At 42.9% G+C, this 15,852-nt stretch overlaps 1 protein-coding gene across 2 annotated transcripts in view; it reads right to left on the bottom strand.

Annotated features, from left to right (window-relative positions):
• Nucleotides 1-5,348: 5,348 nt before the first annotated feature.
• Gigyf2 (GRB10 interacting GYF protein 2) overlaps nucleotides 5,349-15,852 on the bottom strand; it is a 145,727-nt gene continuing 135,223 nt past the window's right edge. For both annotated transcript variants that reach the window (XM_019208607.2, XM_010631780.2), the window contains 6 exons: nucleotides 15,282-15,500; nucleotides 14,945-15,150; nucleotides 13,777-13,931; nucleotides 12,079-12,293; nucleotides 9,773-9,920; nucleotides 5,349-6,048 (listed from right to left, as the gene is read on the bottom strand). In XM_019208607.2, coding sequence (XP_019064152.1) covers nucleotides 5,981-6,048; nucleotides 9,773-9,920; nucleotides 12,079-12,293; nucleotides 13,777-13,931; nucleotides 14,945-15,150; nucleotides 15,282-15,500 — 1,011 coding nt within the window. In that variant the 3' untranslated portion in view covers nucleotides 5,349-5,980. The remainder of the gene's footprint in view (nucleotides 6,049-9,772; nucleotides 9,921-12,078; nucleotides 12,294-13,776; nucleotides 13,932-14,944; nucleotides 15,151-15,281; nucleotides 15,501-15,852) is intronic.

The raw sequence follows: 15,852 nt of genomic DNA, 5'->3' as shown, positions 1-15,852 counted from the left end.
CACAGAATGCAAACAAGTTGAACTACACGGCATGCGCACTGGCATCGTAAGGGTACTCTACTCAATCTGCAATGTGGGATTTCTGTGAAAAAATGATCGTTTCCCACTTCAAAAAAAAAAGTTAAAGAGTTAAAGCTAAAGAGAAGAAAGAAACCAATCAACCCAATACAACATTGTTTTTTGATTCAAATTTTTAAAAACAGTTTTGAGATGAGCAGAGAAAAATCACTGGACTAGGTGTAGCTATTCTGTTAATACCGTGAACATGGTAAGGCAATTTTAAAGGTGTCCTGCTGCCACGTACATTAAAATGTTTATATTTGGGATCTTAAAAAGTATTTTCAAAGGAAAAGGGTAAGCAAAACGGGCAAAATGTCAATAATTACTGAAGCTAGCTTATCTAGGAGGGAGTTTGGTACACTAGCCAACTTGTATATTTGAATTTTCTCATTAAGAATGACAACTTGGGATCAGGGATTTAGGTCAGTGGTGCCGCCACCTGCCTTCAAGTGCAAGGTCCTGAGTTCAGTCTCCAGTACCGAAAGAAAAAAAGGTAGGTGACTCTGTCCCCTTACACAAGACTCCCTGTACTTTCACCTCTGTAAAGTTGTAAAGGGTCACTACTCGTCACACACTGTCACAAGTGACACACATGTGAGGATGGATAGGAAGAGGATCTCCTAGATCAGCCAGGCCACTGGGCCTCACTTACAATCACCTGGGGACTGAAAACAGATTAGAAGTGGCACATGGAGCTCAGGGACTGACTTATATTTCAAGATGACCTGGGCCAACCCCTTCATCTGACAGATAAGGAAACTGAGGGCCAGTCACAGGACAGGAAGGACTGCCAGTGACCTCCCGGAACCTGTGCCATACTGCACCCTGAAGGCTATACTTCACTGTGCTCGTTTCAGGTGCCTTACCCCCATGCGATGATGCCAAACCTTTTAGAGCTTTCAATAATGGCCCAGTGCAGCACGTGCGCCATGGGTCACCTACTGCACACGCTCTGCTCCACCTGTATGCATGCCTGCAAACACCTAGCTCACTCGTACTGTGGCCCACAAGCAGCATTTACCAAGTGTTCAGGTGCTGGGAACTGCACTCTGCACAGTAATTACTTTCAAGTTACTGTTTAGGACTCTTCTAGCGCTCTCACTGCACAGACAGGGAGACAGACTCACACAGACGGAGAAAGCTGCCTCCCACCCAGGTAGGTAGGTGATCGGACCAACATTCCAATCCCAATGGAGTCCATTCCCAAGTTCACTCCGTGGGGGACTGAAAACAAGCAAATTCAAGACTACGTAGAACTGGAAATTTCACAGCCAGGCTGAGCCACCTAAATGAAGCCTGCTCTACGTCTCCGCACAGGGTAACACTAAGATCCTCAGCCCAGGGGGAACACTGGGGTCGCCACTAGTGCTATCTTCTCATGGTCAGCGTGCACAAACTCAACGAGCCTACGTTTCCCACTTCAAAACAGAACATGGAAGCGACTGCAACTGCCAGTGCAGCCTCCACGCTCGGCTCCTACCAACCACCTCCATGGCATTGGGGACAGCAAAATGCTCAACTAAACACCCAAATCTCCAGCCTTTCTTGCAATTAACTAGTTACCATTCTGATTTAAGATGTTAAGTAGGGCTCCCAACAAGCTCCTTTAAAAAGGCTGAACAAGCAGAAAACACATGTGCTGCTTGCACATGTCCACTTCTTCCTCCCAGCTGGAATATGAGCTTGAGGGCTGGTGCTCTAGTAGCCACCTTAGATCATTGGTGACCTTCAGGACAGAAGCCAGAATCAGGATGGCAAAAAAGAAAAACCCAGGTCCCTGAGCCTTTGACTGATGTCCTCTGATTTCACTCAATAAACCGTCTTCAAGCCACTGTTACTGCCTTTTACAAAATGCAACCAAACACAATACTGACCCACTGACCATTTTCAGCACCATTTCTTGGGCCAACAGAGGAAATCAAAGCAAAAGGCAATCTGTTGCTTAAGGACACTGATGGACCTTCCTGTATTAGAGGAGGGGGATAAACCGTCCCCAAGAAGCCATCTCTCCTTCCTAAGATCAGCTGCACTGAAATGAGTGTCGAGGCCATCCTGAGTTCCAGCCCCATGACTCCACCTTGCAGCAAGGAAAAAGGAAGCAATGGCTGCTCTCAAGTAGCAGAACAGCTGTTTGGGAAGGAGCCCAGCTTTCTTTCCCCCTGCATCCATGAGCTGTTGCTTCCACAGCGTGGAGCATCATTATGATTGCTACTTTAGGGGCAAGACATTTCCACTGATAATTTCTGGCCAAAACTCTCATTAAGGCTTTTGGCTCCCAGTCCACGATCGGCAGGACCAAACGTTATACAGAGCCAGCATTCTCAGGGAACCTAACATATGCAGGATAAGCACTGTACATCTGGCTGCTTCCTGACTCCCAGGTCCCCATGTCTCCAGAAAGCACTGCAGCTTCCTCCTTGGGAACTTACTGTACCCAAGTCGGAGCAAAGAAAGCTCTGGAGTTGGGCTTTTGTTAGTCTAAGAGACCTTTCAAATGGAAGGCCAATTCCTGTGCACCCAGTTGTGCCCAAATGTGCCACTTTCTGACAAAGCTCCACTTCACACTCTGGAGGCACTGGACACAGATGCCTTCATTTCAAAGGGAGTGAGTGACACAGGGACTGTCTGTTAATAATGCAGACTAGGACATTCTGTATAAAATTACTTTGTCACCGGGTCAATTCTAAAATAAGGTGGTGTATTTACCAACTGCCAGATCCATAAATGAACCATTTTGGACGGCCACCCCATTAATTAAGTCTTTGTAAGAAAGCAGTCCAAGATGACATTGAACCATAACCACAGCAGGCCACACACACACACACACACACACACACACACACACACACACACACACAACGCCACACAAATGAGCCCTTCCCAAATTCCTGGCCACAACATCGCCAACAAAATAAAGCAGTTTGAAGGCTGTTATGCTGCAACAGTAATTAGTGCACCAAATATCTTGGGGGAAAAGTCTGCATAATCAAACTGGGAAGTTTTTAAATCTCAGAACTAAAAAAATCTAGAAGTAAATGGAGCACAAAACAAATACAACTGGGCCTCAGTATCTGCGGCTTCTGTGACCTCAGCTCTCATCAACTCTGGCTGGAAAATGCTGGGGCGGGGGGGCAGACAGGATGGGACTACATCTGTACTGAATATATAAAGACTCCTGGGTCATTTACAACACAGTGTGACAATTATTTACACTGTATCAGACATTGTAAGCCACAGAGAGATGATGTAAAGCACATAAGAGGGCTATGGTGATTATGTGTAGACAGCACACTGTTGTCTATTAGAGTTGAACACCCATGAATTGTGTCATTTGTAGGGGTCCTAGAACCATCCCGAGGATACCAAGGAACAACTTCAACTTTCTACATGAAATTTTACTCAAGAAGGGTTTTGGGGTATAGTTCAGCGGTGTTGTGCAAGGCCATCGCTCCAACACCAAAAACAAAGCAAATCAAACAAACACCCCCCGTCACAAAATAACCCAGGAAGAGTAAAAAGTTTATAGAAGGTGGTAAGGAAGTGGTGGCTATCAGTAAAAGAATAAGAAAAGAATATCAAAGAGAGCACAAGTGAGACATAGGAGCATTCCTGGGGAAGAGTGGACTCTTTCTACCAAGTGGGAAATTCCTCTGACAGAAGCAAGGCTCCTTGGTAAGCACATGGAAAGTTTAGGACTAAAATGACTTTGTTCTGCTAATCTGCCCACCCCACCTCCAAGTTTTTACCAAAATTTATTTTTATTTTTCTTGAATAAAGATCAGAGTCTGGTCTAGAAGCTGAGGGCAGGCACGGGAGCCACATTCAGACGGAGTGTGCCTACAGTGCGAGGGCAGATGGCGGCTCACATGGTCAGCAGAGGAGGTGCGCTACGGGTAAGGGTGGAAAGCTACTGGTCAGACTTACCCGTGTTTACCTTGACCTTTGCTGCTCCAAACACAGGCCCAGCCAGCACTTCATGGCCTGGAAGAGACAGCTAGGGCCACCTCCTCCTTTGGAGTGCCTGCGGAGGCTTGGCACTGCTCCACGGTGCCGAGAAAGAGCTAGCACAAAACTCAGCCCTAATACTGGTGAGTAGAAGAGGTACGCTCAGAGAGAACATAACCACATCTTATTTAAGTTCTTTTTTATTTTCCTCCACACTGGCAAAAGTTCTGAGGGAGCTTAAAGTTTTGTAAACATTTTAACTATCCCTCTTTCCCACCCCCCACTTTTGAATTTACAAAGCAAAGGAGAATAGGAGCCCCAAATTTTAATGGTTCCCCATCTCCTCATGCTATTTGATCCAAAAACTATATACAAATTTGTAGCAGTCTCTGTATAGTTATTGTACACATTTAGGAGGAGGGGGAGGCAAGAAGGGATAGGGAGAATGGTGATCCAAAATAGTAAAAATAGAAACCAAATATAATCCTCCCAAACCAAACTGCTCTCAGAGCAACTCCAGCCTTCTCCAGGCACTGATGACAGAAAGGAAAAGTGCTTCACCCCTGAGCCACCAACCACAGCACCTCCCACGGGCACAGCCGCCCAGGGCTCCCTCTGAGGTGCGAGTGGCCATGCCAGGGTGCTTCTGTGGGGGCTTGGGAGAAGCAGGAAGAATATTTGTTTATAAATAGAGCTTGAGTACATTTCTACTTGAAGTGAAAGGGTATGAGGAGGCCACAGACAGAAGCCAGAGCAGGCTTCTCCGCCTGTCCTCTCCCATCCCCTCCATCCCACTGCATCCTCCTATATAGTGGTTTCCATGGATGGAGGTCTTAAAGATGGGCAGGTTTTGTATGTTCTCTTTCAGAAAAGGCAAGTAACTTGCCATCCCAGAATCTTTACATAAAACCTTGCCGGGGCCACAGCAAGACACACACGCAATGCTCTGAGGAACCAGAAATTCCGGGCTTTTATCAGAAGCAAGTTTATCCCTATCCAAAATGAAATTATACAAATTCATACATATGGTAAAGATCCTAGCTGCCTCTTAAACGAGACAAATTTTCAGCAGAAGGGCCCAAAACAAACTGGTCCTAGTCCTCTGAAGTAAAAATATTTATGGGAAAAAAAAATCCATTTTTGTAAGAAAGAAAAATTAAGAGTAAGTCCCTCTCCCTGGCCACAGGGTTTCCGTTGTCCAATCAAGTTGGAGTATGCCAGGGAGAAGTCAGCTTGCTCAGAAGTCACTACCTAATGAAGAAAAACCTGAATCCTTTCTCCGAAAGGACGCTCAGAACAGGTGAGGGGTGCGTTAACATCAAACCAATCCAATCTCAACTCCACCCCACTCAGGGCCTCTGTGATGCAATCCCAAAGTTACAGCAGCCACGCAGCCTCCAGACTAGAGTTCTGCCTGTCTCTGTCAGACACTTGAGTCACAGTCCATGGTGCATTTTGTTGTTGGCCAATGTCTGTTAACCATTAACTCTCTTCATGATTGCACCAGGTAGACCTCCTTGCCCTTGTGAGGGAAAAAAGAAGAAGAAGAAGAAGAAGAAGAAGAAGAAGAAGAAAAAAAAACAAAAAACAAAAGAGAAGGGGAAAATGGGACAAGAAAAAGTAAGTTACTACTGGTAGATCCCAACACATTTCCTGGGAGACAGTAGATGAAATCACAAAACAGTGAATACTTGCTGCCAAAAATCAGCCTTGTTGGGGAGCGATCCCACCTGCCACCCCGAAGACGCAGGGTCTGGTCCACTATGTACAGTCTGAGATGCTCACCAACAAAAATGGTTTAAAGAATTGTGGACACAAAGGGTGGGAAGAAAAAAGCCTGAGATGATCGGTTCTGTGATTTGTTGCAGAATAATGAAGAATAAATGGTGAGTGCGTGTTGCGTCCAGAGGCGGAGAATCCATGGCTGGCAGACAGGAGATGGGAGGCTAGTGCAGTGGCAAGAGTGGCGGGTGCTTCAGTAGTCATCCAGAGTCTCGATTTCCCCCATGTTGAGCCGCTCTGATGATGCATTGACTGAAAACCCTGCAGGAAAAAAAACTGGCTATCACCAACCACACCCACAGCCAAGGGGCTCAAGTTCTAGGCAGTGGGTTAGAATTCAAATCTCTTGTTTTTGAGCATATCATATGGGTAGTACAGGGAGACAGAGAGAAAAACAAGTATTAAGCAGGCCTGCAAAGGAAAGAATTTTAGTTTGTGATACTAGATTAACCAAAATGGAATCTGGTTTAAAAAAAAAAAAAAAAAAGCAGAACTAGTAGTATACCTATGGAAGGCCACACGCAGGACTCACACACGAACACCACCGACATTTGAAAACTTATTGCCAGTGGTCACATGTAGTTTGTAATTTTCCAAACAAATCCATAATCAGAGGCTGATAAAAATTAAAATGAGCAGGGCCTCTTTGGAATGAGTGACTCCCACAAGCTGTCCACTCCCTGGGCCATGAATGAGCTCCCCAACTATTTTGGCTGCTATTTAAAAACCAAAGAAAACAGTCAATGCCTCCATTCCAAAAACGGTTAGAGTACTGCTGGGTTTTCTTCACCCTCTTTTTTGTTCTTTGGTTTTCAAGTTTTCAAATAAATACACATTTGAAATGTTCTAATAACAAAAATGCTTTTACATCATAAAACAGCTCAACTGACTCAAAAATATCATGAGTTGAAAAAATAAACATGCTGTGTGGAAGCTGTGGTACAGGCTGCTGACAAGGCCTACCCAGCAAGAGGCCAAGCCTCCAAACCCTTCCTGGGCCCACCCATCAACACTGTGCCCGTAACTGGCGAGATCCTTTTTCCCTTAAAAATAATGAAAGAGGGTCAAGAATTTAGCTCAGTGGTGCCGCCACCTGCCTTGCAGGCACAAGGTCCTCAGTTCAATCCCCAGCACACACACACAAAAAAGGCTTAGTGTTCATATTTTTGAAGTAATATCAGGTAAGTACAAGAACCTAATGGTCTATGAACTATTACACTACTATTGTGAGGCAAGCTTTGCTTTGCACCTACAGATACTCAAGAAAGATAAAATGTGATAATAATGAGCTACATGAAACAAGAAATGGAAGTGTAATTTAGAAACATGCTAAATTTATTTTAATTATACAAAAACAAATCCGTAGCCAAAATAAATGAAAGTTGATTGTATCAATGCTATCAACCCTATCACGTGTTTATTACAAAGCTAGGCTTTTAGCAAGCAGACACGGTCCTGTTTAACTGTCATTAATGAAACTAGGGAGGTGTGCATTCATCCTCTTCACTTGAGAGAAGGCAACACAAATAAGTATTTCACTCACTGCCTGCTCTATCCACCACATCTCTTAGGATCAGAACAGATTCTCACTCACACAATTTCTTTAAGGCTGTGAGACCGTTCTTGTAAGTGAAGTCTGTTAGGAAACTGCACCGCATGTCTTCATAAGGTACACGTGCAGGCTTCTGGTTCACAACAGCCTCCCAGGCTCTAAACACTAGAGGGAGACTATCGTGCTAGGGAGGGTGCAGAGAATCAAAATGAGGCTAGTGCGCCCTCTGCTGATTTATTTTAGAAGCAAGCCTCTCAATCAGGACTGCTTTGAAAGGGTACTTTCAAATTAGAGCTTATTTTCCCACTTTGTGCTCAGGAAACCTGTGACTGATGGGTAGTTATTAAGTCTTCTCAGATATCTAAATTAAAAAGTAATAAATGGAAATGAATAGGCACAGAACAGAAACTGGAAATTACCAGAGGAATTTCCAGAAGGAGGCTTAGTTGAGCATCATGCAGCTGTCCATGTGTAAGCTCACCAGAGTTTCCTTGATACTTTGTAGAATAGTTTTACTTCTACATCTCTTTGCTTCTTTTCCTTCTCTTTTAAGATTTATATATTTCTTTAACTCTATTTTAGGATGACCCATCTATTACTCCTTCGCAGGAGGACTTTAACATCAATCCCTTTCTTTCCTAGGTCAGCAGAAGACAAAATGCAATGGAATACTTACTCCAAATGGCATGACCTCATTTGCAGAGAAGCCTGTTCCCGGAAAGCATACACCTCACTTCCCAAAGCTAAACAGCTAGGGATTCTCAGCTAGAACCCACATTTACAATTCACAAGCTAGGCATGGCGGCACATGACAGTAATAACAGCACTCAGGACAGAGGCAGAAGTATCACTGCATGTTCTAGGCCATCCTAGGCTACAGGACTTCAAGGCCAGCCTTGAAGGGCTGCACAGCAAAACCCTGTCTTAAAAAAGAAAGAAAAAAACAAGCTATTCACAATTCCTGTCAAAAATGAGCAAAATGAGGGCCAGGGATTTAGCTCAGTGGCACTCTGCCTGCCGCACAAGCTCAAGGTCCTGAGTTCAATCCCCAGTCCCCCCCACCCAAAAAAAAAGCACAATGCAAACTTTTGGACTTTCCCATCCATTCATAACAGTAACTTTTAAGACAAAACGACAAAAAAAAAAAAAAATTTCTTCATCGGGTATCTTCCCAAAACCAGCTTCTAGGCACCAATCCCAAAGGGCAGTCCTTAAAGTCAGAATTTTGCTTAGTGGCACATCTTCCTCAAGCCAGGAATCCTCTTTAAGGTAAGTGAGGATCTTTTCCAGGGCAGACAATAACCGTGCCAGCCAGCAAGGCTCTCACAGGACTCTCCACGGGTGTTGCCATGGGATTTCTTACTCAGCCCCCAGGGCTTTAACCCTTCTCGTTCCTCAAAAGCCCATTCCATTTCCTCTGCCCACCTTTAAGGAAATGACAGCACCATCTATATTGCTCTCCAAGCCAGATACCCTTCAAATCTCCATCCATCTAACTTTATCCCCCAAATTTCTGAAATCCACCCAACTCCTCTTAGCTCCACTGCCAAAACCCTACTCCAGGCCATCAGTACTTTTACTATCTTGAGCTGCAGTCTCCTGAACTAGTTGGCCTCCTGGCTGGGACACCATTCCAAACTGCTAACAGACTCATTCTATTCTAGACAGCATAGTAGAATGTAAACACTTATTTTACATTCAAAATAGATAATTTAAATTTCATCACCCCCCACAAGCTTATTAAGCCATTTAAGTACCAGGCAGCTTATATTTGCTGTTTCTGAAGAAGCATTTCCCCTTCTTCCTGCCAGTCTTTCAAAGCCCAATCCAGATGGCACCTTTGCTAGGAAGCTGCCTTATGTGAAGGCGCTGGCCTTCAATGCTAGACAAGAACAGCTGTGCACAACACAGACAAGAGGAAAGCAAACAAGGCTGGCTCTGAAATGCTAGCCCAACCCACAGTCATTCAGAGAGTTCTATGATACAGAACAGTGAAAGCAAACCTTTTGGAGCTCTCAATGATAGAGAGAGCCCACTGCAGCATGTACACTGCTAGAGACAGTGGATATCAACAAATACTGGTTCTTTGAAGACCTGATCAGAGTTATGGCCTGGTTCCAGCATATATCAGCATTTAAACTTCTGAACCATATTTACTGTTTGCATCATTTTCCAACTAAATGAAGCCCTTACCTGGGGAAAGTAATAATAAACATGAAACAATGGTTTGACTTTAAAGCACCACACAATGTACTACTGTTTTTTTTTTAATGTTAGCACATGAGGTGCAGCTTCTGCACTGGGTTGCACAGTAAATACTGGCTGCGTATTCTGGGCTGACTGTGAATCTTGGTGGTACCATGGAGACTCCTACCTGATCACAGCCACCCCTGCACTCCCCAATACCTGCTGAAGCCTCAGGTCTGTGCTCACCTAGTAAACTGGGATCTGCTCGGACCATCTTCTGCTTTTTCTTCTTCTTGCCGCTTTGTACAGCTTCAAAACTGGATTGTTGGTTGTTACTTTGATTGGTCTGAAATACTGAATGGAGTGTACTGTGGTTCATCCCCCACACAGAGTTCTGTGGACAGAGAACACAACTGAGATCCGAGAGTGGGTGCAGCTTCAGCCTGTCCTAAGAGAATGGCAGATTTGCCCCCCACCTTATCACACATGAGTTTGAAAACAAAAAGCCTATCACAGGTCTGGCAATACTGAAGGTCACAGCAGGATATAAGCATCAGTTCCCTTGTGTGCATTCCCATACCCACCAAGCAGGACATTTCCACAAAGCCTCTCCTGTGAACTCAGGGCTCTATTCTGCTGGGCCAGCTCTCTAGACTACAAAGTCTGTACTAGCTAAAAAATATGACAAAGAACCCTCAGTAATGTACACCCTTCACCTCTTTCTTCTCTGGGCCCCAGGACAGAGGAGAGGCTGGGAACCAGCGGGCTGCATACTACCAGAAACAATTAAATTCATTTACATTGTTTCTACTAGTGAACCCAGGAGGGATGTGGCCCCACCATATTGCCCATACACTTTCTACCAACTGCTAAGGCTATGAAATAACCAACTAACCCATTTTGCACTTACTGTTGCTTGGGGGGAGTGGGGCCCTCAGCCCGCAGTATTGGAATTGGTGATTGAACCCTGGGCCTTTGCACTGAAATACATCCCCAGCCCTTTTAAAATTCTGAGACCGGGTCTCACTAAGTGGCTAAATACCCAGGCTGGGCTTGAACTTGCGTTCATCCTGCTCAGGCCTCCCAGAGTGCTGGGATTACAGATGTGCACTACTACACCCAACCACTTACTGTTGCTCTATTAGAGCAATCCATTTCTTTAAATGAGGTCATTTTCAACAAGCCAATTCAAAGGACAAGTGGGGTGGAGGAGAGGAAGCACTCTGAAAAGACATGCCCGGGGCACATATGTATACAAGCACTAGCTGGGCTTTCACCCTTCTGATTCAGCCCACAGAAGAGGCCACACACAAACACAAGGTGCCTCCTGCACTGTTTCATGAAGCCTCATACCTGTCCTACAGCTGCTCTATACAGCAACTTTCACACTTCCTCTTCATGCTGTTAGCCCTTCTACACAATTGGATTTTAAATGCCTTCTGCTTATCTCCAGAACTGACCTCTAACAAGTATTTATTATCTCTAGTCCAAGAAATATGGAGATAAAGGACAGAGACATTTTTATGCCTGTGAGCCTTGCCAACTTGTCTTACAGAAAACTCATGTAACTTCATGGATTCTTAGTTGCAAATTCACTGACTTGTTAAAAAAAAAAAAAAAAAAAAAAGAGCCATTCAAAGTAACATCTCCAGTTAGGACAGAAAGTGATCCTGCCTTCCTATTTTAGTTCTCATGCTGTACACAAGTACTTCTTTTCAGTCTACTTCGTGCCATGTTTTTCATGATGTTTTGCTTTTCTAATAATTGTATTATTTAACATGGCCCCAGTATAGTGCATACATGCCATCTAGTGCCCCTAAGCACAATCAATAAGGTTGTGCTGCACCTTAGGGAAAAAAACTGATTACATCAGTGACAGTGAACCTATAGCACACATGCCACAGCAAGCTGTTAACACTGAAAGCTCTAAAAGGTTTGTCATCACTGGATTAGATGATACTCCTTAGGAGCAATGGTTTAGTACCTGCCATTCAGTCTTCATGGAGCCTCTAAGACTCTAATGAACACAACTATAAGAAGAATTAACTGTACTTTTCACATCCTCATCAATAACAAAATACATTAGGGCTGGGGATTTAGCTCAGTGGTGCCACACCTACCTCACAAGTGCAAGGTCCTGAGTTTGACCCCAATACCCTTTCTCCCAAAAAAGTGGCATGCCACAGCATCGCTGTACTGGTACAAGGGATTCCCAAACCAAAAACCAAATGTACAGGTCTGTGATGTGTCAGAATTTGCAGAGATATGGAATTGGCATGCCTAATATAGCATGGTTATATATATTTATTTTTTATTTTATCCCCCCCACTCCATGTACAAAAGCTTTGTTTCCATTTTTTTTTTTTTTTTAACTATTTGGGAAATTCACAAAGGTCTCCAGACATGTACTCTGAAAATATGAAGTCTACAGATTTTAAAAGCTTTGGTCATTGGCTATACAAGAGAATCATGTAATTTTCCTTTCTGTGCTGACAGCTTAAAAGCATTACTAATATTCACAGAGGTGCTGCACACGCTATGCTACTTCATACCTGCTGCTGCGGCTGCTGCGGCTGCTGCGGCTGCTGCGGCTGCTGTTGCTGCTGCTGCTGCTGACGCTGCTGGCTGGCTTTCTGTTTGGCACGGCGCTCAAGGAACTGCTTGGCAAACTCCTTGGCCTCAGAAGTATCTCCTAGATAAGCCCTGATATAATCATGGACCTCATAAGGAGATTCTACTTCTTTCAGGAAAGAAACAAATGTGGGAACTGCAATATGGAAGGGGAAAGATATAAAGATTAACGATGGAAGTTTTAAGGACAAGGAACAAAAGATCAGTTTCCAGTTTTAATGCATCATTACACCTAGCACAGATGTGAAGAACAGAAACTAGTACACAGTGTTAAATATTCTTTCATCAACCTTGCAGAAATTAAAAAACACTATCACCATAATGCCCAATATTGTATCACTATGCCCAAAATAGCATAGTGTCAGAGACATACATCTCACACATTGAACCTTACTAAATGTTATTTTGGTTGAAACTAAAAGACAAGTCAATTAAAATAGTGACATGCCTAAAACTAAAGTGATTTGGGAGTCACTGTTTCTTTTCTTAAATGTAATCAATATTTATTTCTGTGATGCATGTTAGGCACCACGATAGACACTAAAGATGATACAGTTATATATCCTCTGGAACTTGTAAGCCACCTCTATTATATGTTCAGAGAGAACTCAAATGGAAAATGCATGTAATCTGGTATCAGAGAAAAGGCCCAAGTTACCAAAGTCAGACATATACAGGTTTAAAACCTGACTCTGAAATCTGCTGTGTGACTCTGATGAGTTACTTAACCATTCTGAGCTTCCGTTTCCCAATTTATAAAAAGGGGATAATATTACCTACCCTGTAAAGGTATCTTTAAACATTACTGCCAAAATTGGATATCTGTGATAACACATTAGCCCTAGACAATGCCTAGTATATGGTAGGTGCTTAATGGATGACAGCAACTACTTAACAATTGTTCTCTGAAATTTCTGGACCACAGCTATTGTTACAATGCTACACAGGAAAGCATCAGTTCCTTTTTCTTGCTCTGTTTTTAGCAGAGGTGGACTAGCTCAACTTGGTCTGTCAGTTATGGGAACCCTGGCTATATCATGCTGACAAATCTCTATTCAAACCTTGCAAGTGGGAAGGGGAACTCACTTCCATCTAAGGCAGATGTTTCTGTTAATAGCAAACTATTAGGTTTATCTTCAAACTTTGCAAAAACCCTTTCACTTCTGCACACAGTTTTATCCCATACAAATATCAGTCTATTTGCTCTATGCTCTATCACAATTTCCACCCCCTCCCCAAAGGTAGGAAAGAAATGATGCTGTATAACCTCACTCTTCTTTTGTCCAGGCTGACCTTGGTCCTCACATGACATAACCTTCTCCTGGAATTGACACAGCTGATAACATCCCCATAAGATGAGCAGCATGGAACTATGACCTCCTCTGCCTTGTACATTAGTGAGACAGCTTGAGAGAGAATTAAATTTAATTCTCATAACTTATATGATCTCAGGATTACATGACTTTTTTTCACAAGTAATACTAACAAAGAGGGAAATTCTTATAGCACGACTTGAGTTGACCTCCTCAGAGTTCATCTCCTAAACTTTGGCTTGTTGTTCCATCTGCCAAGTAATCTGCCATCACTCTACGTGCAGGGATTCCCTCCCTGATTCTTACCATCCAAGTTATTTGCTGTATTAAGGGCATGAAGCATCTGTTCACACCACTGGGTAAATCCATCTTGGGCTTTATTTACTCCCTGAAACAGCTTCAGCAACTTTTCTTCTTCTTCTACTTTCTTATTCTGCCGGTTAGATACACCTACAGATTTACTAAAGCAAAACAATAGGGAAGTATTATATTCCCAGAAATTATTACTATATAATTATACTATAACTCCATAAATAATGTCTTAAAAGCATTGCATGGCTGTCCAGTAACCCAAGTCTTGGCTCCAAAAAAGAAAAAAGATCAAATATTTGACTTGGACACGCCCTTAAAAATCTTCTATTTAGAGATGATAACATTCTTCCCACACGTACTTGGATAAGCTGTTTAATTTTACTAATCAGTTTCTTCACCTATAAAACGGTACCAACATTTCTTTGCATTACGATAAAGAATAAAGGCATTGTATACAAAGACTTAAAACACAGTGCCTGGCAAAAATGCTCACTAAACTTACACATATTTATTGTCTATTTCATAATATAGGAGGCCTTTGGTCAAAAAGAAGCTGACACTACCATTTATTAAGTAGTTACTCTGTGCCCAGCATGCTACCACTTCACAAGTCCTCACAACCTTTACAACTCCACCAGGAAGTTACTATTATTATCTTGATTTTACTGATGAGGGAACTGAGTCCCAAAGAGGTTCCCTCTTGTTCAAGATCACACAGCTAGTAGGTGGCAGTGCTGGGATTTGAGTCCATATATTTAACACTAAAATCCATGCTGATTCAATGATATTGTCAGTGAGAAAGGTAGATGAAGGTGAAAAACTTAATATACAAATAAACAGGTTTAAGAATGTTCAACAATAAAAATACTACTCCTAATATTTATTATTAAGTGATAAGCAATGGGGTAAGTGCTCAGTAAAAGAACCCCAATAAACACAAATGTGCTTCTATGGAGAAGAAAGCAATCACCATAGTTATGACTCATCATTCACATTATGAATAGTTATTATAATGTAATTTATGAAGTATAATCCATGTGCATGGACAGAGATGAAAACTCTAAGTATAAGCTACCTCTTCCTGTCTACCCCAAATCCAACTCACACCAGCCTCACCTCCCAACCAATGAATGTACATCAGTGTGATCATTTTGAGCCCTACCTGAGACTGGCGTTATTTTTATTTTTATTTGTTGAATTCCTAGGTCCCACCTCTTTCACTGCATCATCCCAGAATCCCATGTTAGAGTTCTTAGTGTCAGCGTTACTCCAGATACTACTGACTATATCAGATGCCCATTGGTTAGGAGGACCGGTATTTATAGAGCCCCAAACAGAATTCCCAATGCTGGTGTGCAGGTTGGAATGCTGTCAAAGAAAAAGAGACACATGATTATGGCTAACACTATTAAAAAGATATAGTGGCCAACAATTGCAAAAGATTAACAAATACCAGTCCACTATTGTGACCTTAGGACAGCTTAGGATAATGCACCCACTGTGTTATTCCGGGCTCTGTTTGGTTGCTGGTGCTGCTGGTGCTGCTGTTGCTGCTGCTTCTGCATCTGCCTGGCCTCTTCCTGCTGGATCTCCAGGAGAGACTTCGTGGTACCTGCAGGTTTGCTCACATTCCCCCAACCTGAGAGTTTCTGCTGCTGCTGCTGCTGCTGCTGCTGCTGCTGGAGAGCTTTCATCAATTCCCTCTGCTGGCGCCTTTGCTGTTGCATAAAAACAGAAGCTAGCTCGGGATTCCTATGTTTAGGTAAGTTACAAATAGCCAGTGTACTAAATGGAATACTAAAACATATACCTGCTAAAGCAAAACCAATTCTTTTGCTGTAATGATTTAAATTGCTAGAGATTAAGAGAACAAGAAGATCACATGCAAAACTCTTAAAATTTAAGGTTTATCTATAAAAATGAAATACACGTTATGTCCTAAAGCCACACCAAAATAAGTGACTATAAGGGCTCGGGGTTTAGCTCAGTGGTTCTGCTGCCTGCTTCACAAGCGTAAGAACCCAAGTTCAATCCCTGGTACTATCAATAAAAAGGGATATACATATATAT

The sequence above is a fragment of the Fukomys damarensis genome, unplaced genomic scaffold (genome assembly GCF_012274545.1).
Source record: "Fukomys damarensis isolate Sample0158 unplaced genomic scaffold, DMR_v1.0_HiC HiC_scaffold_16, whole genome shotgun sequence".
NCBI classification, from domain to species: domain Eukaryota; kingdom Metazoa; phylum Chordata; class Mammalia; order Rodentia; family Bathyergidae; genus Fukomys; species Fukomys damarensis.
This window is presented reverse-complemented; position numbering and strand designations above follow the sequence as displayed.